The sequence below is a fragment of the Littorina saxatilis genome, linkage group LG8, assembly GCF_037325665.1.
Source record: "Littorina saxatilis isolate snail1 linkage group LG8, US_GU_Lsax_2.0, whole genome shotgun sequence".
Taxonomy (NCBI): Eukaryota; Metazoa; Mollusca; class Gastropoda; order Littorinimorpha; family Littorinidae; genus Littorina; species Littorina saxatilis.
The window spans coordinates 73590007-73612632 of NC_090252.1; the positions used below are offsets into that span (position 1 = coordinate 73590007).

The 22626-nt window shown below is 43.8% G+C and overlaps 1 protein-coding gene across 1 annotated transcript in view; it reads left to right on the plus strand.

Moving 5' to 3' along the window:
* The window catches only part of LOC138974320 (thyroid hormone receptor alpha-like), a 126354-nt gene that overhangs the window by 73032 nt on the left and 30696 nt on the right, over positions 1 to 22626 (plus strand). Inside the window, exon 2 of the mRNA XM_070347032.1 lies at positions 12102 to 12263. Within this exon, the coding sequence (XP_070203133.1) occupies positions 12102 to 12263 (162 nt within the window). The remainder of the gene's footprint in view (positions 1 to 12101; positions 12264 to 22626) is intronic.

Sequence of the window (22626 nt, forward strand, 5' to 3'; positions counted from 1 at the left end):
CTACACAGATCGTGTTATAGTGTAAGCTTCTTTCCCTGTCTCTGTCCACACAGATCGTGTTATAGTGTAAGCTTCTTTCCCTGTGTCTGTCTCTGTCCACACAGATCGTGTTATAGTGTAAGCTTCTTTCCCTGTGTCTGTCTCTGTCTACACAGATCGTGTCATAGTGTAAGCTTCTTTCCCTGTGTCTGTCTACACAGATCGTGTCATAGTGTAAGCTTCTTTCCCTGTGTCTGTCTACACAGATCGTGTCATAGTGTAAGCTTCTTTCCCTGTGTCTGTCCACACAGATCGTGTCATAGTGTAAGCTTCTTTCCCTGTCTCTGTCTACACGGATCGTGTCATAGTGTAAGCTTCTTTCCCTGTGTCTGTCTCTGTCCACACAGATCGTGTTATAGTGTAAGCTTCTTTCCCTGTCTCTGTCCACACTGATCGTGTTATAGTGTAAGCTTCTTTCCCTGTCTCTGTCCACACAGATCGTGTCATAGTGTAAGCTTCTTTCCCTGTGTCTGTCTCTGTCCACACAGATCGTGTTATAGTGTAAGCTTCTTTCCCTGTGTCTGTCTCTGTCTACACAGATCGTGTCATAGTGTAAGCTTCTTTCCCTGTGTCTGTCTACACAGATCGTGTCATAGTGTAAGCTTCTTTCCCTGTGTCTGTCTACACAGATCGTGTCATAGTGTAAGCTTCTTTCCCTGTGTCTGTCCACACAGATCGTGTTATAGTGTAAGCTTCTTTCCCTGTGTCTGTCTCTGTCCACACAGATCGTGTTATAGTGTAAGCTTCTTTCCCTGTGTCTGTCTCTGTCCACACAGATCGTGTCATAGTGTAAGCTTCTTTCCCTGTGTCTGTCTCTGTCCACACAGATCGTGTTATAGTGTAAGCTTCTTTCCCTGTGTCTGTCTCTGTCCACACAGATCGTGTTATAGTGTAAGCTTCTTTCCCTGTGTCTGTCTCTGTCCACACAGATCGTGTCATAGTGTAAGCTTCTTTCCCTGTGTCTGTCTCTGTCCACACAGATCGTGTTATAGTGTAAGCTTCTTTCCCTGTGTCTGTCTCTGTCCACACAGATCGTGTTATAGTGTAAGCTTCTTTCCCTGTGTCTGTCTCTGTCTACACAGATCGTGTTATAGTGTAAGCTTCTTTCCCTGTGTCTGTCTCTGTCCACACAGATCGTGTTATAGTGTAAGCTTCTTTCCCTGTGTCTGTCTCTGTCCACACAGATCGTGTTATAGTGTAAGCTTCTTTCCCTGTGTCTGTCTCTGTCTACACAGATCGTGTTATAGTGTAAGCTTCTTTCCCTGTGTCTGTCTCTGTCCACACAGATCGTGTTATAGTGTAAGCTTCTTTCCCTGTGTATGTCTCTGTCCACACAGATCGTGTTATAGTGTAAGCTTCTTTCCCTGTGTATGTCTCTGTCCACACAGATCGTGTTATAGTGTTAGCTTCTTTCCCTGTGTCTGTCTCTGTCCACACAGATCGTGTCATAGTGTAAGCTTCTTTCCCTGTGTCTGTCTGTCCACACAGATCGTGTTATAGTGTAAGCTTCTTTCCCTGTGTCTGTCTCTGTCTACACAGATCGTGTCATAGTGTAAGCTTCTTTCCCTGTGTCTGTCTCTGTCCACACAGATCGTGTCATAGTGTAAGCTTCTTTCCCTGTGTCTGTCTCTGTCCACACAGATCGTGTCATAGTGTAAGCTTCTTTCCCTGTGTCTGTCTCTGTCCACACAGATCGTGTCATAGTGTAAGCTTCTTTCCCTGTGTCTGTCTCTGTCCACACAGATCGTGTCATAGTGTTAGCTTCTTTCCCTGTGTTTGTCTGTCTACACAGATCGTGTCATAGTGTAAGCTTCTTTCCCTGTGTCTGTCTACACAGATCGTGTCATAGTGTAAGCTTCTTTCCCTGTGTCTGTCTCTGTCCACACAGATCGTGTTATAGTGTAAGCTTCTTTCCCTGTGTCTGTCTCTGTCCACACAGATCGTGTCATAGTGTAAGCTTCTTTCCCTGTGTCTGTCTGTCCACACAGATCGTGTTATAGTGTAAGCTTCTTTCCCTGTGTCTGTCTGTCCACACAGATCGTGTCATAGTGTAAGCTTCTTTCCCTGTGTCTGTCTCTGTCCACACAGATCGTGTTATAGTGTAAGCTTCTTTCCCTGTGTCTGTCTCTGTCTACACAGATCGTGTCATAGTGTAAGCTTCTTTCCCTGTGTCTGTCTCTGTCCACACAGATCGTGTTATAGTGTAAGCTTCTTTCCCTGTGTCTGTCTCTGTCCACACAGATCGTGTTATAGTGTAAGCTTCTTTCCCTGTGTCTGTCTGTCCACACAGATCGTGTCATAGTGTAAGCTTCTTTCCCTGTGTCTGTCTCTGTCCACACAGATCGTGTTATAGTGTAAGCTTCTTTCCCTGTGTCTGTCTCTGTCTACACAGATCGTGTCATAGTGTAAGCTTCTTTCCCTGTGTCTGTCTCTGTCCACACAGATCGTGTTATAGTGTAAGCTTCTTTCCCTGTGTCTGTCTCTGTCCACACAGATCGTGTTATAGTGTAAGCTTCTTTCCCTGTGTATGTCTCTGTCCACACAGATCGTGTTATAGTGTAAGCCTCTTTCCCTGTGTTTGTCTCTGTTCACACAGATCGTGTCATAGTGTAAGCTTCTTTCCCTGTGTCTGTCTCTGTCCACACAGATCGTGTTATAGTGTAAGCTTCTTTCCCTGTGTATGTCTCTGTCCACACAGATCGTGTTATAGTGTAAGCTTCTTTCCCTGTGTCTGTCTCTGTCCACACAGATCGTGTCATAGTGTAAGCTTCTTTCCCTGTGTCTGTCTCTGTCCACACAGATCGTGTCATAGTGTAAGCTTCTTTCCCTGTGTCTGTCTGTCCACACAGATCGTGTCATAGTGTAAGCTTCTTTCCCTGTGTCTGTCTGTCCACACAGATCGTGTCATAGTGTAAGCTTCTTTCCCTGTGTCTGTCTGTCCACACAGATCGTGTTATAGTGTAAGCTTCTTTCCCTGTGTCTGTCTCTGTCCACACAGATCGTGTTATAGTGTAAGCTTCTTTCCCTGTGTCTGTCTCTGTCCACACAGATCGTGTTATAGTGTAAGCTTCTTTCCCTGTGTCTGTCTGTCCACACAGATCGTGTCATAGTGTAAGCTTCTTTCCCTGTGTCTGTCTCTGTCCACACAGATCGTGTCATAGTGTAAGCTTCTTTCCCTGTGTCTGTCTCTGTCCACACAGATCGTGTCATAGTGTAAGCTTCTTTCCCTGTGTCTGTCTGTCCACACAGATCGTGTCATAGTGTAAGCTTCTTTCCCTGTGTCTGTCTCTGTCTACACAGATCGTGTTATAGTGTAAGCTTCTTTCCCTGTGTCTGTCTCTGTCTACACAGATCGTGTTATAGTGTAAGCTTCTTTCCCTGTGTCTGTCACTGTCTACACAGATCGTGTCATAGTGTAAGCTTCTTTCCCTGTGTCTGTCTCTGTCCACACAGATCGTGTCATAGTGTAAGCTTCTTTCCCTGTGTCTGTCACTGTCCACACAGATCGTGTCATAGTGTAAGCTTCTTTCCCTGTGTCTGTCTCTGTCCACACAGATCGTGTTATAGTGTAAGCTTCTTTCCCTGTGTCTGTCTCTGTCCACACAGATCGTGTCATAGTGTAAGCTTCTTTCCCTGTGTCTGTCTCTGTCCACACAGATCGTGTCATAGTGTAAGCTTCTTTCCCTGTGTCTGTCTCTGTCCACACAGATCGTGTCATAGTGTAAGCTTCTTTCCCTGTGTCTGTCTCTGTCCACACAGATCGTGTCATAGTGTAAGCTTCTTTCCCTGTGTCTGTCTCTGTCCACACAGATCGTGTTATAGTGTAAGCTTCTTTCCCTGTGTCTGTCTCTGTCCACACAGATCGTGTCATAGTGTAAGCTTCTTTCCCTGTGTCTGTCTCTGTCCACACAGATCGTGTTATAGTGTAAGCTTCTTTCCCTGTGTTTGTCTCTGTCCACACAGATCGTGTCATAGTGTAAGCTTCTTTCCCTGTGTTTGTCTCTGTCCACACAGATCGTGTCATAGTGTAAGCTTCTTTCCCTGTGTCTGTCTCTGTCGACACAGATCGTGTTATAGTGTAAGCTTCTTTCCCTGTGTTTGTCTCTGTCCACACAGATCGTGTTATAGTGTAAGCTTCTTTCCCTGTGTCTGTCTCTGTCTACACAGACCGTGTCATAGTGTAAGCTTCTTTCCCTGTGTCTGTCTCTGTCTACACAGATCGTGTCATAGTGTAAGCTTCTTTCCCTGTGTCTGTCTCTGTCCACACAGATCGTGTTATAGTGTAAGCTTCTTTCCCTGTGTCTGTCTCTGTCTACACAGATCGTGTTATAGTGTAAACTTCTTTCCCTGTCTCTGTCTACACAGATCGTGTTATAGTGTAAGCTTCTTTCCCTGTGTCTGTCACTGTCTACACAGATCGTGTCATAGTGTAAGCTTCTTTCCCTGTCTCTGTCTCTGTCCACACAGATCGTGTCATAGTGTAAGCTTCTTTCCCTGTGTCTGTCCACACAGATCGTGTTATAGTGTAAGCTTCTTTCCCTGTGTTTGTCTCTGTCCACACAGATCGTGTCATAGTGTAAGCTTCTTTCCCTGTGTCTGTCTCTGTCTACACAGATCGTGTTATAGTGTAAGCTTCTTTCCCTGTGTCTGTCTCTGTCCACACAGATCGTGTCATAGTGTAAGCTTCTTTCCCTGTGTCTGTCTCTGTCTACACAGATCGTGTTATAGTGTAAGCTTCTTTCCCTGTGTCTGTCTCTGTCTACACAGATCGTGTTATAGTGTAAGCTTCTTTCCCTGTGTCTGTCTCTGTCCACACAGATCGTGTCATAGTGTAAGCTTCTTTCCCTGTGTCTGTCTGTCTACACAGATCGTGTTATAGTGTAAGCTTCTTTCCCTGTCTCTGTCCACACAGATCGTGTCATAGTGTAAGCTTCTTTCCCTGTGTCTGTCTCTGTCCACACAGATCGTGTTATAGTGTAAGCTTCTTTCCCTGTGTCTGTCTCTGTCTACACAGATCGTGTCATAGTGTAAGCTTCTTTCCCTGTGTCTGTCTACACAGATCGTGTCATAGTGTAAGCTTCTTTCCCTGTGTCTGTCTACACAGATCGTGTCATAGTGTAAGCTTCTTTCCCTGTGTCTGTCCACACAGATCGTGTCATAGTGTAAGCTTCTTTCCCTGTCTCTGTCTACACAGATCGTGTCATAGTGTAAGCTTCTTTCCCTGTGTCTGTCTCTGTCCACACAGATCGTGTTATAGTGTAAGCTTCTTTCCCTGTCTCTGTCCACACAGATCGTGTTATAGTGTAAGCTTCTTTCCCTGTCTCTGTCCACACAGATCGTGTCATAGTGTAAGCTTCTTTCCCTGTGTCTGTCTCTGTCCACACAGATCGTGTTATAGTGTAAGCTTCTTTCCCTGTGTCTGTCTCTGTCTACACAGATCGTGTCATAGTGTAAGCTTCTTTCCCTGTGTCTGTCTACACAGATCGTGTCATAGTGTAAGCTTCTTTCCCTGTGTCTGTCTACACAGATCGTGTCATAGTGTAAGCTTCTTTCCCTGTGTCTGTCCACACAGATCGTGTTATAGTGTAAGCTTCTTTCCCTGTGTCTGTCTCTGTCTACACAGATCGTGTTATAGTGTAAGCTTCTTTCCCTGTGTCTGTCTCTGTCCACACAGATCGTGTCATAGTGTAAGCTTCTTTCCCTGTGTCTGTCTCTGTCCACACAGATCGTGTTATAGTGTAAGCTTCTTTCCCTGTGTCTGTCTCTGTCCACACAGATCGTGTTATAGTGTAAGCTTCTTTCCCTGTGTTTGTCTCTGTCTACACAGATCGTGTCATAGTGTAAGCTTCTTTCCCTGTGTCTGTCTCTGTCCACACAGATCGTGTTATAGTGTAAGCTTCTTTCCCTGTGTCTGTCTCTGTCTACACAGATCGTGTTATAGTGTAAGCTTCTTTCCCTGTGTCTGTCTCTGTCTACACAGATCGTGTTATAGTGTAAGCTTCTTTCCCTGTCTCTGTCTGTCTACACAGATCGTGTTATAGTGTAAGCTTCTTTCCCTGTGTCTGTCTCTGTCCACACAGATCGTGTTATAGTGTAAGCTTCTTTCCCTGTGTCTGTCTCTGTCTACACAGATCGTGTTATAGTGTAAGCTTCTTTCCCTGTGTCTGTCTCTGTCTACACAGATCGTGTTATAGTGTAAGCTTCTTTCCCTGTGTCTGTCTCTGTCTACACAGATCGTGTTATAGTGTAAGCTTCTTTCCCTGTGTCTGTCTCTGTCCACACAGATCGTGTTATAGTGTAAGCTTCTTTCCCTGTGTCTGTCTCTGTCCACACAGATCGTGTCATAGTGTAAGCTTCTTTCCCTGTGTTTGTCTGTCCACACAGATCGTGTTATAGTGTAAGCTTCTTTCCCTGTGTCTGTCTCTGTCTACACAGATCGTGTCATAGTGTAAGCTTCTTTCCCTGTGTCTGTCTCTGTCTACACAGATCGTGTCATAGTGTAAGCTTCTTTCCCTGTGTCTGTCTCTGTCTACACAGATCGTGTCATAGTGTAAGCTTCTTTCCCTGTGTCTGTCTCTGTCTACACAGATCGTGTTATAGTGTAAGCTTCTTTCCCTGTGTCTGTCTCTGTCCACACAGATCGTGTTATAGTGTAAGCTTCTTTCCCTGTGTCTGTCTGTCTACACAGATCGTGTTATAGTGTAAGCTTCTTTCCCTGTCTCTGTCCACACAGATCGTGTCATAGTGTAAGCTTCTTTCCCTGTGTCTGTCTCTGTCCACACAGATCGTGTTATAGTGTAAGCTTCTTTCCCTGTGTCTGTCTCTGTCTACACAGATCGTGTCATAGTGTAAGCTTCTTTCCCTGTGTCTGTCTACACAGATCGTGTCATAGTGTAAGCTTCTTTCCCTGTGTCTGTCTACACAGATCGTGTCATAGTGTAAGCTTCTTTCCCTGTGTCTGTCCACACAGATCGTGTCATAGTGTAAGCTTCTTTCCCTGTCTCTGTCTACACGGATCGTGTCATAGTGTAAGCTTCTTTCCCTGTGTCTGTCTCTGTCCACACAGATCGTGTTATAGTGTAAGCTTCTTTCCCTGTCTCTGTCCACACAGATCGTGTTATAGTGTAAGCTTCTTTCCCTGTCTCTGTCCACACAGATCGTGTCATAGTGTAAGCTTCTTTCCCTGTGTCTGTCTCTGTCCACACAGATCGTGTTATAGTGTAAGCTTCTTTCCCTGTGTCTGTCTCTGTCTACACAGATCGTGTCATAGTGTAAGCTTCTTTCCCTGTCTCTGTCTACACAGATTGTGTCATAGTGTTAGCTTCTTTCCCTGTGTTTGTCTGTCTACACAGATCGTGTCATAGTGTAAGCTTCTTTCCCTGTGTCTGTCCACACAGATCGTGTCATAGTGTAAGCTTCTTTCCCTGTCTCTGTCCACACAGATCGTGTCATAGTGTAAGCTTCTTTCCCTGTGTCTGTCTCTGCTCACACAGATCGTGTTATAGTGTAAGCTTCTTTCCCTGTCTCTGTCCACACAGATCGTGTTATAGTGTAAGCTTCTTTCCCTGTGTCTGTCCACACAGATCGTGTCATAGTGTAAGCTTCTTTCCCTGTGTCTGTCTCTGTCCACACAGATCGTGTCATAGTGTAAGCTTCTTTCCCTGTGTCTGTCCACACAGATCGTGTTATAGTGTAAGCTTCTTTCCCTGTGTCTGTCCACACAGATCGTGTCATAGTGTAAGCTTCTTTCCCTGTGTCTGTCCACACAGATCGTGTTATAGTGTAAGCTTCTTTCCCTGTGTCTGTCTCTGTCCACACAGATCGTGTTATAGTGTAAGCTTCTTTCCCTGTCTCTGTCCACACAGATCGTGTTATAGTGTAAGCTTCTTTCCCTGTGTCTGTCCACACAGATCGTGTCATAGTGTAAGCTTCTTTCCCTGTGTCTGTCTCTGTCCACACAGATCGTGTCATAGTGTAAGCTTCTTTCCCTGTGTCTGTCCACACAGATCGTGTCATAGTGTAAGCTTCTTTCCCTGTGTCTGTCCACACAGATCGTGTCATAGTGTAAGCTTCTTTCCCTGTGTCTGTCCACACAGATCGTGTTATAGTGTAAGCTTCTTTCCCTGTGTCTGTCTCTGTCCACACAGATCGTGTTATAGTGTAAGCTTCTTTCCCTGTCTCTGTCTGTCTACACAGATCGTGTTATAGTGTAAGCTTCTTTCCCTGTGTCTGTCTCTGTCTACACAGATCGTGTCATAGTGTAAGCTTCTTTCCCTGTGTCTGTCACTGTCCACACAGATCGTGTCATAGTGTAAGCTTCTTTCCCTGTGTCTGTCTCTGTCTACACAGATCGTGTTATAGTGTAAGCTTCTTTCCCTGTCTCTGTCCACACAGATCGTGTTATAGTGTAAGCCTCTTTCCCTGTGTTTGTCTCTGTTCACACAGATCGTGTCATAGTGTAAGCCTCTTTCCCTGTGTTTGTCTCTGTCCACACAGATCGTGTCATAGTGTAAGCCTCTTTCCCTGTGTTTGTCTCTGTTCACACAGATCGTGTCATAGTGTAAGCTTCTTTCCCTGTCTCTGTCCACACAGATCGTGTCATAGTGTAAGCTTCTTTCCCTGTCTCTGTCCACACAGATCGTGTCATAGTGTAAGCTTCTTTCCCTGTGTCTGTCTGTCCACACAGATCGTGTTATAGTGTAAGCTTCTTTCCCTGTGTTTGTCTCTGTCCACACAGATCGTGTCATAGTGTAAGCTTCTTTCCCTGTGTTTGTCTCTGTCCACACAGATCGTGTCATAGTGTAAGCTTCTTTCCCTGTGTCTGTCTCTGTCTACACAGATCGTGTTATAGTGTAAGCTTCTTTCCCTGTGTTTGTCTCTGTCCACACAGATCGTGTCATAGTGTAAGCTTCTTTCCCTGTGTCTGTCTCTGTCTACACAGATCGTGTTATAGTGTAAGCTTCTTTCCCTGTGTCTGTCTCTGTCCACACAGATCGTGTCATAGTGTAAGCTTCTTTCCCTGTCTCTGTCTCTGTCCACACAGATCGTGTTATAGTGTAAGCTTCTTTCCCTGTGTCTGTCTCTGTCTACACAGATCGTGTCATAGTGTAAGCTTCTTTCCCTGTCTCTGTCTACACAGATCGTGTCATAGTGTAAGCTTCTTTCCCTGTGTCTGTCTCTGTCTACACAGATCGTGTTATAGTGTAAGCTTCTTTCCCTGTCTCTGTCTCTGTCCACACAGATCGTGTCATAGTGTAAGCTTCTTTCCCTGTGTCTGTCCACACAGATCGTGTTATAGTGTAAGCTTCTTTCCCTGTGTTTGTCTCTGTCCACACAGATCGTGTCATAGTGTAAGCTTCTTTCCCTGTGTCTGTCTCTGTCTACACAGATCGTGTTATAGTGTAAGCTTCTTTCCCTGTGTCTGTCTCTGTCCACACAGATCGTGTCATAGTGTAAGCTTCTTTCCCTGTGTCTGTCTCTGTCTACACAGATCGTGTTATAGTGTAAGCTTCTTTCCCTGTGTCTGTCTCTGTCCACACAGATCGTGTCATAGTGTAAGCTTCTTTCCCTGTGTTTGTCTCTGTCGACACAGATCGTGTCATAGTGTAAGCTTCTTTCCCTGTGTATGTCTCTGTCCACACAGATCGTGTTATAGTGTAAGCTTCTTTCCCTGTGTATGTCTCTGTCTACACAGATCGTGTTATAGTGTAAGCTTCTTTCCCTGTGTCTGTCTCTGTCTACACAGATCGTGTTATAGTGTAAGCTTCTTTCCCTGTGTCTGTCTCTGTCCACACAGATCGTGTTATAGTGTAAGCTTCTTTCCCTGTGTCTGTCTCTGTCTACACAGATCGTGTTATAGTGTAAGCTTCTTTCCCTGTGTCTGTCCACACAGATCGTGTCATAGTGTAAGCTTCTTTCCCTGTGTCTGTCTCTGTCTACACAGATCGTGTTATAGTGTAAGCTTCTTTCCCTGTCTCTGTCCACACAGATCGTGTCATAGTGTAAGCTTCTTTCCCTGTGTCTGTCTACACAGATCGTGTCATAGTGTAAGCTTCTTTCCCTGTGTCTGTCTCTGTCTACACAGATCGTGTTATAGTGTAAGCTTCTTTCCCTGTGTCTGTCTACACAGATCGTGTTATAGTGTAAGCTTCTTTCCCTGTCTCTGTCTACACAGATCGTGTTATAGTGTAAGCTTCTTTCCCTGTGTCTGTCTGTCTACACAGATCGTGTCATAGTGTAAGCTTCTTTCCCTGTGTCTGTCTCTGTCTACACAGATCGTGTTATAGTGTAAGCTTCTTTCCCTGTCTCTGTCCACACAGATCGTGTCATAGTGTAAGCTTCTTTCCCTGTGTCTGTCCACACAGATCGTGTTATAGTGTAAGCTTCTTTCCCTGTGTCTGTCTCTGTCTACACAGATCGTGTTATAGTGTAAGCTTCTTTCCCTGTCTCTGTCCACACAGATCGTGTTATAGTGTAAGCTTCTTTCCCTGTGTCTGTCTCTGTCCACACAGATCGTGTCATAGTGTAAGCTTCTTTCCCTGTGTCTGTCTCTGTCTACACAGATCGTGTCATAGTGTAAGCTTCTTTCCCTGTGTCTGTCTCTGTCTACACAGATCGTGTTATAGTGTAAGCTTCTTTCCCTGTGTCTGTCTCTGTCTACACAGATCGTGTTATAGTGTAAGCTTCTTTCCCTGTGTTTGTCTGTCCACACAGATCGTGTCATAGTGTAAGCTTCTTTCCCTGTGTCTGTCTCTGTCCACACAGATCGTGTCATAGTGTAAGCTTCTTTCCCTGTGTTTCGCTCGTCACCTTTCCGACTCTCTGCTCTCTCACCATGTCAGCTGGATGAAATGAAGTCTATTGTCACAAAACACCGATTCCAGTGTCATCTGGCTGAAAAATTGGAATTCCGATTCCATCCAAAAGATCGTCGGATAAGATCAGAATTCTGATTTTACCAAGCCTTAAAACGAAAGCCGCGAAACAGCTGGATGATGCAATCGGAATTCTGGTTAAATCCGGCCTAACTGGTTAGAATAAGAATCGGATGTTATGCAGAAGCTTGACAGACGGAAAGCATGAGATGAATTGTGCTTTGCCGTGGTATCCTGTTCCTTGTGAAGCAACTTTGCATAAGGCCAAAAAAAAATAGGTGTGGTTACGGTAACATAGCCCAAAAAAATAGGGTAGGAAGGTAGGCAATCACTTTTTTTTTTTTTAACTTTTTTTTTCTAATGTGTACAAATTAAACCTACTTGACAGGGAAATAAGTGTGCGACTCGAGCGCTGTCGCTTTCATTGCGTTTTCTGCACTCGTTTTTTTTTTCTTTTTTTTTTCTTTTTTTGACAAATGTAATAAAAAGTTATAGGGTCGGCCCCTAAAAATAGGGTAGGTCGGGTTACCGTAACCACACCTATTTTTTTTTTTTTTAGGCCTAATCATCCGTCACTTTTCCTTATGAAGCAATCTTGCATCATAATCCGTCACTTTTCATCATGAAGCAACCTTGCATCATCATCCGTCACTTTTCATCATGAAGCAACCTTACATCATCATCCGTCATTTTCACAAAAGTTGCTGCCCAGTGTTGTAAAAAGTGTGTAAGATGACGTCATACCTAGGACACGCATACGTGGGCCGACAGACGTGCGACTCGATAGTGTCGTCAATGAGCGGTGTGTCAAAGGACGTCACGACGTCATTGTGTGTTAACTGCTTCTGGACTGGGGGATGACAAAAGGGTCACTGATCGGTATGTAACATTACGTCACTCTGCGATAAGATGATGCTATGCCTTGTTTCAGGACGGGGCCGACAAATATACGACATGACGTCATGAAGCTGTGTGTAAGATGACGTTATGGTGTAATCAGATGTTGTCACCCTGTGATAACATGACATCATAGCGTGTCAACTGTTTCAGGATGGGGGTAGGCAAATGTGCATCTCGACAATGACATGGAGCAATGTGTAAGATGACGTCATGTATGATTAAGTGACGTCAGAATGTAATACGATGAAATTTTGCGATACGATGACGTTACGATGTTAATTGTTGCAGGACGGGGGCCGACAGATGTGCGACCCCACAGTGACGTCACTGAGCGCGCTGCAGAAGAAGGACAAGACCTGCCTGGTGTGCGGGGACAAGGCGCTGGGGTACAACTTCAACGCCGTGTCCTGCGAGTCTTGCAAGGCCTTCTTCAGGCGTAACGCACACAAGGTACACACACACACACATACACACACACACATACATACACACACGTACACACACACGCACACATGTCACATACACACACACACACACACACACACATACATACACACACATACATACACACACACACACACACACACATACATACACACACGTACACACACACGCACACATGTCACATACACACACACACACACACACATACACACACACACACACACACACTTTTCTGCCCTTTTCGGTTCTACAGGATTCAGATTAAATAGTTGTACTCCATCTCTTACCAATACGAACCTCTTCGCCCCCTCCGTGTGCTGATGTTGCCCTGAGATACCCCCCTCCCCACGCACCCCACTGGCTATCTTGGCTCCAGACCTGTGTTAGTGGGGAAGACGCTATTCCGTCCTATGCCCTGAACTCGTGGTCCGTCTCAGTCGATCGCTGGTCACGTGACACGGTAACCGCTTCCATTGACTGGTCACGTTACATGGTAACCGTTTCCATTGACTGGTCACGTGACACGGTAACCGTTTCCATTGACTGGTCACGTCACATGGTAACCGCTTCTATTGACTGGTCACGTGACACGGTAACCGTTTCCATTGACTGGTCACGTTACATGGTAACCGCTTCTATTGACTGGTCACGTGACACGGTAACCGTTTCCATTGACTGGTCACGTTACATGGTAACCGCTTCTATTGACTGGTCACGTGACACGGTAACCGTTTCCATTGACTGGTCACGTTACATGGTAACCGCTTCTATTGACTGGTCACGTGACACGGTAACCGTTTCCATTGACTGGTCACGTGACACGGTAACCGTTTCCATTGACTGGTCACGTCACATGGTAACCGCTTCTATTGACTGGTCATGTGACACGGTAACCGTTTCCATTGACTGGTCACGTGGTAACCGTTTCCATTGACTGGTCACGTAACACGGTAACCGTTTCCATTGACTGGTCACGTGGTAACCGTTTCCATTGACTGGTCACGTTACATGCTAACCGCTTCCATTGACCGGTCACATTACATGGTAACCGCTTCCATTGACCAGTCACGTAACACGCTAACCGCTTCTATTGACTGGTCACGTGACACGCTAACCGCTTCTATTGACTGGTTACGTAACACGTTAACCGCTTCTATTGACTGGTCACGTAACACGTTAACCGCTTCTATTGACTTGTCACGTGACACGGTAACCGCTTCTATTGACTTGTCACGTGACACGGTAACCCTCCTGCGGTATTATGCATAGATGGCGTGTAAACGTTTAGGCGGCGTGTAAACAGCACGCGCCGTCTCCCGCGAGGAACATGGTATGCACGGGTGGCGACCACACGCATGTACCGCCGAAACTGGCGACTAGAGGTCGTGCTCCGCAGGTCGTCTAAATCCCGGAGGTCGTCTAAAATAATGATTTAGTCTCCGACTACAGCGAACAGAAATAGGCCTCTTTCATGGTTTCCCGCCATCGAAGTCGACTTGTTTTTCGCCGTAGGCTGGTTTTTTTAACAGAACGCAATCGTTCGAAGTGCTGGACGAAAAAGAGAAGTTTTTGCGAGAATCACTTCTCTAATCCGAAGACAGACAGACAGACAGACAAACAGACAGAGCGATTCCTATACATCGCCATGTAAAGGCGGCGTAAAAAAGAGCGGTGGACAATTTGATGGATGGGAAAGAGAGACTGAGAGGACTGGCGGGCTGTGTGTTGATTAGTTTGCCTCGTTCACACCGCACCTGACGCCTTGCTGACTCGGTCCCTAGAGTGCCCTCCCTTGTGCTTAGGGTTAGACACTTCTCCCCATTCCCGTCCTGCTCCGCCTGGTCAAAACACAAAATAGCGCGCACACACACACACAAACACACACACACACACACACACACACACACACACACACACACACACACACACAAACAAACAAACACACTTACACACAAACACACACAAACACACAAACAAACACACACACACACACAAACAAGCAAACAAACAAACAAACAAATACACGAACAAGCAAACAAACAGACAGACAAACAAACACACACACACACATACACACACTCACCGGGCACACACACACACACGCAAACTCACACACACACACACTCACACACCCACACACACACACTTACTCACACACTCACACACACACACACACACACACTCACACACACACTCACTCACACACACACACACACACACACACCACCTCCACACACTCACACACACACACACACACACACACACACTCACACTCACACACACACTCACACTCACACACACACACGCAATCGTTTTCTCTCACACACACATACACACTCACACTCTCACACACACAGGCACACACTCACACACACACACACTCACACTCACACACACACACACTCACATACACACACACTCACACACACACACTCACACACATACCACCTTATTGTCGCGCTATGTTAACGCTCACTGTCAGATTAAACTGGTCAGTTTATGACACTCACTGTCGTCATCTACACACTCGGTCTATAAACCCAGTACTCTCACTGTAGCTCAGTATATAGATCCCTCAATGCTGAGCGTTAATTCACAGCGAGTATACATTAATTGAACCAATCAGAACGGAGAGATCTGACTAACTACTGCGCGACCACGTCAGTTCGACTCAAACCAAAAAGCACCTGCATGTGGCGTACATTTTTTTTGTTCAAGCATTTCTACAATATTTTAGCATGTTGTATTGCGTTTGAAGCCTAGAAAAAGAAGGGAGTTATGGTGCATTTTTGAAACAAGCGAGTGAAAGTGATAACCACAGGATTTCGTGCTTTTTACTTTCGTGACTCGCACGCTTCGAAACGCGCATCATAACTCCCTTATTTTATCATATTTGTGGCTCAAAACTTAGTATAACGTGAGAAAATACTGTGAAGATACTAAAACAACAACAGCATTACATGCACATAGGCCTACTTTAGTTTTAGGTCGGGACTGGTCGCTCTGTAATTAGTCAGAGCGGAAGTGAGCCACAGTGAGAGCTTTGAATGTACTTTCGATTCAATGACAATTGTCTGCATAATCAAGTAATCCCTACTGCGGCCAGTTCGTTTGTATTCAGTTACGAACACGGAACTAACCGCCAAGTTGGTTCTACTACATTTAATTTTTTTTGCTTTCCTAAATTGAGGCAAACCTACTGACAACAAAAAGGACTTTAGTCTGGTAAATGGGATGTTAGTTGGTTGTCCCATAAATAAATTCTACGTTACTACGGCAAAATGGCAAGCAGTGGTCTATATTTACATATGTGCCATGAGTCAGTGTTTGGTATATGGTGGTAACACACACACACTTAAGCAGAACCCGGCGCCATAACACACACACTCCCCTGCAGACTTCAGAATAAGGCGGTATAAAACACACATTCAACAGAACCAGGCTGTATGACACACACAATATGTAGAGAGACTAAGGCGGTATAACATAAACATTCAACAGAACAAGGCGGTATAACACAAACACACAACAGAACAAGGCGGTGTGACACGTACAAACACTTAACAGAACAATTAAGGCGGTATAACAAAAACACTCAACAGAACAAGGCGGTATAACACAAACACTCAACAGAACAAGGCGGTATGACACACACAATCTGTAGAGAGACTGAGGCGGTATAACATAAACATTCAACAGAACAAGGTGCTATAGCACAAACCGGCACTCAACAGAACAAGGCGGTATAACACAAACACTCAACAGAACAAGGCGGTATAACACAAACACTCAACAGAACAAGGCAGTATGACACACACAATCTGTAGCAAGACTGAGGCAGTATAACATAAACATTCAACAGAACAAAGCGGTATAACACAAACCGACTCAACAGAACAAGGCGGTATGACACACACAATCTGTAGAGAGACTGAGGTGGTATAACATAAACATTCAATTGAACAAGGCGGTATGACACACACAATCTGTAGAGAGACTGAGGTGGTATAACATAAACATTCAATTGAACAAGGCGGTATGACACACACAATCTGTAGAGAGACTGAGGCGGTATAACATAAACATTCAACAGAACAAGGTGGTATAACACAAACACTCAACAGAACAAGGCGGTATGACACACACAATCTGTAGAGAGACTGAGGCAGTCTAACACAAACACTCAATTGAACAAGGCAGTATGACATACACAATCTGTAGATTAACTGAGGCAGTATAGCATTAACATTTAACAGAACAAGGCGGTATGACACACACAATCTGTAGAGAGACTGAGGCGGTATAACACAAACACTCAACAGAACAAGGCGATATAAAACACACACTCAACAGAACAAGGCAGTCTAACATAAAAACACTCAACAGAACAAGGTTGTATGACACACACACTCAACAGAGAGACTGAGGCAGTCTAACACAAACACTCAACAGAACAAGGTGGTATAACACTTTAACACTCAACAGAACAAGGTTGTATGACACACACACTCAACAGAGAGACTGAGGCAGTCTAATACAAACACTCACCAGAACAAGGCGGTATAACACATTAACACTCAACAGAACAAGGTTGTATGACACACACACTCAACAGAGAGACTGAGGCAGTCTAACACAAACACTCAACAGAACAAGGCGGTATAACACAAACACTCAACAGAACAAGGTTGTATGACACACACACTCAACAGAGAGACTGAGGCAGTCTAACACAAACACTCAACAGAACAAGATGGTATAACACATTAACACTCAACAGAACATGGTTGTATGACACACACACTCAACAGAGAGACTGAGGCGGTCTAACACAAACACTACAGAACAAGGCGGAATGACACACACACTCAACAGAACAAGGCGGTATGACTGTGACACACTCTACAGAGAGACTGAGGCGGTCTAACACAAACACTCAACAGAACAAGGCCGTTTGACAAACAAACTCAACAGAACAAGGCGGTTTGACAAACAAACTCAACAGAACAAGGCAGTTTGACAAACAAACTCAACAGAGAGACATGGCGGTAGGACATACACACTTTGTAGAGAGACTGAGGCGGTCTAACACAATCATTCAACAGAACAAGACTGTATGACACACACACTCAACTGAGAGGCTGAGGCGGTCTAACACAAACACTGAACTGAACGAGTAATAACAAGCTGCAATCGTGGGAATTTTTTGCTGATTTTGTTTAATTTTTAATTTTGTTAATTTTGTTTGTCTATCTCAGTTGCATTCAGTCTGCTACAAGTATGAGTACAACCCTTATTGTTTACTCTTTCTCCTTCTTCATAGGTATTTTTCTTTTCTTAATCAAATTCTCCTATTTTCAATAACATGATAGATAAACCGATATCATATAAATCATAACATTTAAATAAAGAAAAAAAATTCAGTACTTAAATTAATTTACTTTCTTACAGACTGAGGCAATTTAACAAAAACACTCAACAAAACAAGGCGGTAGAACACAAACATTAGGTATTTTTCTTTTCTTAATCAAATTCTAATATTTTCAATAACATGATAGATAAACGAATATAATATTAATCATATAACATTTAAATAAAAATTAAAAATTAAAAAAAATCATACCATCACTTTACTCTCTTAGAGAGACTGAGGCTGTCTAACACAAACACTCAACAGAACAAGGCTGTATGACACACACACTCTGTAGAAAGACTCAGGATAGAATTTTATTTTTTTTCTCAGTTGCATGCAGGGTTAGGGTTAGGGTTAGGGTTAGAATTAGGGTTATGTTAAGTTTTACTTGGGTTTTTTTCTTTCGTAAAAGAGGGAAGCATCCTTCTTCATAGGTCTGTAATGGGAGTTAAACCTTAAAAGTCCATTTATGGTATGATTTTTGACATTTTACTAGTGATTGTAATGATATTTGTTTATTTATCATGTACTTAAAAATATCAGAATTTTATTAAGAAAAGAAAACAAACTATGAAGAAGGATGCTCCTCGCATTTAAAAAAGAAGAAAAAAAGGAAAATAAAAACGAAAAAAAGTTAAACCTAACCCTAACCCTAACCCTAACCCTAACCCTAACCCTACATGATTGAGTGAGAACAAAAAAATATTGTATCCCAAGTCTTTCTACAGAGTGTGTGTCATACCGCCTTGTTCTGTTGAGTGTTTGTTTTCTACTGCCTTGTTCTGTTGAATATTTGTGTTAGACCGCCTCAGTCTCTCTAAAAGAGTAAATTAATGGTAGGATTTTTTTTAATTTAAATTTTTTTTTTTATTAAGTATTATGATGAATATTATATTCGTTTATTTATCTATCATGTTATTGAAAATATGAGAATTTGATTAAGAAAAGAAAAATACCTTCAATACCTTCCGCCTTGAACAAATAAGAAAAAAAAAATAAAAAAAAATAAAGGGTTGTGCTCATACTTGTAGCAGACTGAATGCAACTATGGTAAAACAATTTGTTTTACAAAATTAAAAATTAACTGACATCAGCAAAGAAATCTCCACAATTGTTAATTGTAATTACTCGTTCTAACTTGAGTGTTTGTGTTAGACCGCCTCCGTCTCTCTGTTGAGTGTGTGTCATACCGACTTGTTCTGTTGAGTGTGTGTGTCATACCGCCATGTTCTGTTGAGTATGTGTGTCATACCGCCTTGTTTTGTTGAGTGTGTGTGTGTCATACCGCCTTGTTTTGTTGAGTATGTGTGTCATACCGCCTTGTTTTGTTGAGTGTGTGTGTCATACCGCCTTAATGTTCTGTTGAGTGTTTGTGCTATACTGCCTTGTTCTGTTTAGAGTTTGTGTTATACCGCCTCAGTCTCTCTAGAGATTGTGTGTGTCATACCGCCTTGTTCTATTGAGTGTGTGTGTCATACCGCCTTGTTCTGTTGAGTGTGTGTGTCATACCGCCATGTTCTGTTGAGTGTGTGTGTCATATCGCCTTGTTCTGTTTAGAGTTTGTGTTAGACCGCCACAGTCTCTCTGCAGAGTGTGTGTCATACTGCCTTGTTCAGCTGTTGAGTGTGTGTGCCGGGTTAGACCGCCTTAGTCTCTCTGTTGAGTGTTGTGTCATTCCGCCATGTTCTGTTGAGTGTTTGTTCTCATACTTTTATGTTATTGAAAATATGAGATATGCCTTGTTCTATTGAGTGTTTGTGTTAGACCGCCTCAGTCTCTCTGTTGAATGTGTGTGTCACATATCGCCTTGTTCTGTTGAGTGTGTGTGTTATACCTCCTCAGTCTCTCTGTAGAGTGTGTGTGTCATATACCGCCTTGTTCTGTTGAGTGTTTGTGTTAGGCCACCTCAGTCTCTCTGTTGAGTGTGTTTGCCATACCGCCTTGTTCTGTTGAGTGTGTGTGTGTGTGTGTGTCATACCGCCTTGTTCTGAGTGTTTGTGTTAGGCCACCTCAGTCTCTCTGTTGAGTGTGTTTGCCATACCGCCTTGTTCTGTTGAGTGTGTGTGTGTGTTTGTGTCATACCGCCTCAATCTCTCTGTAGAGTGTGTGTGTCATACCGCCTTGTTCTGTTGAGTGTGTGTGTTAGACCGCCTCAGTCTCTCTGCAGAGTGTGTGTGTCATACCGCCTTGTTCTGTTGAGTGTGTGTGTATACCGCCTTGTTCTGTCGAGTGTATTTGTCACAGTCATACCGCCTTGTTCTGTAGAGTGTTTGTGTCATACCGCCTTGTTCTGTTTAGTGTTTGTGTTAGACCGCGCCTCAGTCTCCCTACAGATTGTATGTGTCATACCGCCTTGTTCTGTTGAATGTGTGTGTCATACCGCCTTGTTCTGTTGAGTGTGTTTGTCACAGTCATACCGCCTTGTTCTGTTGAGTGTGTGTGTCATACCGCTTTGTTCTATTGAGTGTGTGTGTCATACCGCCTTGTTCTGTCGAGTGTGTTTGTCACAGTCATACCGCCTTGTTCTGTTGAGTGTTTGTGTCATACCGCCTTGTTCTGTTTAGTGTTTGTGTTAGACCGCGCCTCAGTCTCCCTACAGATTGTATGTGTCATACCGCCTTGTTCTGTTGAATGTGTGTGTCATACCCCTTTGTTCTGTTAAATGTTTGTGTTATGCCGCCTCAGTCTCTCTACAAAGTGTGTGTGTCCTATACCGCCTTGTTTTGTTGAGTGTGTGTGTCCTACCGCCTCATTTTGTTGAGTGTGTGTGTCATACCGCCTTGTTCTGTTGAGTGTTTGTGTTATATACCGCCTCAGTCTCTCTGTTGAGTGTGTGTGCCATACTGCCTGGTTCTGTTGAGTGTTTGTGTTAGACCGCCTCTCAGTCTTTCTACAGAGTGTGTGTGTCATACCGCCTTATAATTACTCTGCAGCCTGCAGAGTGCATGTGTGTGTTATGGCGCCTGGTTCTGCTGAGAGTTTGTGTTATACCGCCTTGCTCTGCTCAGTGTGTGTGTTACTGTACCACCTTATACCAAACACTGACGGGCACAATATATAGACCACTGCTCGCCATTTTTCCGTAGTAACGCAGAATTTATTTATGGGACAACCAACTAACATCCCATTTACCAGAGTAAAGTCCCTTTTGTTGTCAGTAGGTTTGCCTCAGTCTAGGAAAGCAAAAACAAATTAAAAGTAGTAGAACCAGTTCCGTGTTCGTAACTGAATACAAACTAACTGGCCGCAGTAGTGGTTACTTGATCATGCGGACAATTGTCATTGAATCGAAAGTACATTCAAAGCTCTCACTGTGGCTCACTTCCGCTCTGACTAATTACAGAGCGACCAGTCCCGACCTAAAACTAAAGTAGGCCTATGTGCATGTAATGCTGTTGTTGTTTTAGTATCTTCACAGTATTTTCTCACGTTATACTAAGTTTTCAGCCACAAATATGATAAAATAAGGGAGTTATGATGCACGTTTCGAAGCGTGCGAGTCACGAAAGTAAAAAGCACAAAATCCTGTGGTTATCACTTTCACTCGCTTGTTTCAAAAATGCACCATAACTCCCTTCTTTTTCTAGGCTTCAAAAGCAATACAACATGCTAAAATATTGTAGAAATGCTAGAGAAAAAAATGTAGGCCACATGCAAATGCTTTTGTTTGAGTCGAACGTGGTCGCGCAGTAGTTAGTCAGATCTCTCCGTTCTGATTGGTTCAATTAATGTATATTCGCTGTGAAGGTTAACGCTCAGCATTGAGGGATCTATATACTGAGCTACAGTGAGAGTACTGGGTTTATAGACCGAGTATGTAGATGACGACAGTGAGTGTCATAAACTGACCAGTTTAATCTGACAGTGAGCGTTAACATAGCGCGACAATAAGGTGCACACATACACTCACACACTCACACTCACACACACACACACACACACACACACACACACACACACACACACTCACACACACACACACACACTCACACTCACACACACTGACACACACACTCACACTCACACACACACACACTCACACACACACTCACACACACACACACACACACACACACTCACACACTCACACTTACACTCACACACACACTCACACTCACACACACACACACACACTCACATACACACACACACTCACACTCACACACACAGCGTGAAAAGATGGGGGTGAGAAGAAAACCCAGTGTTGTTGGTGTGAACATAGACCTATATTAGGTCCCTGGTGTGAACATAGACCTTTGTCATCATTTTCACGAGTTTTCATTCACAAGCACCTGGGAAATAAATCTCATGTTCCCCAGGCAATAAATCCCCGGTTACCATAGCTGCAAGAAGCAGGTTATACATGGATAATCAAAAGCAAACCCAATAGAAACGCTCGGGGATTCTTCGGCTATTTTCATTGGTGTTTCCTCAGACCTAAACAGACGACACGACACTGCTTTGCAAAGTTCAAAAAACGAACTGGCAATCTGGCAAAAGTAAACAAAAAACAAAACTACTTCATGAAAGGTCATACATTCATCAAAAACAAATGAAACCTAGCGATATGTTTTGTCTTCTTACAGAGTCATGGAGTGCGTGTATCTGTGTTTCGATACACAGACGTTCGGAGAAACACAAACGTCAAGTTCAACTAGTAAAACGACCCCTGACACACACATTTTGACCCGTGCACAAGAAGTTGTATCGATAAACGAAGCACAAATAAGAAACAATAATAAAAGCAAAGAAAATAGCAACAAGGTATGCAAACATCTAACAAAGCCGAGCAAGCAGAATGACAGGTCTAATGAAAAACAAAGAGGTACTGAGTCGGAAACAAGATCGCGATTCTTTCCTTCGCTGCACGACACAAATCTTCTGTGACCTTTGACCAAACGTAGCTTCCACATTCGATCACTCAGCTTAATATTTACAACAGAAAGCCGAGGGGGT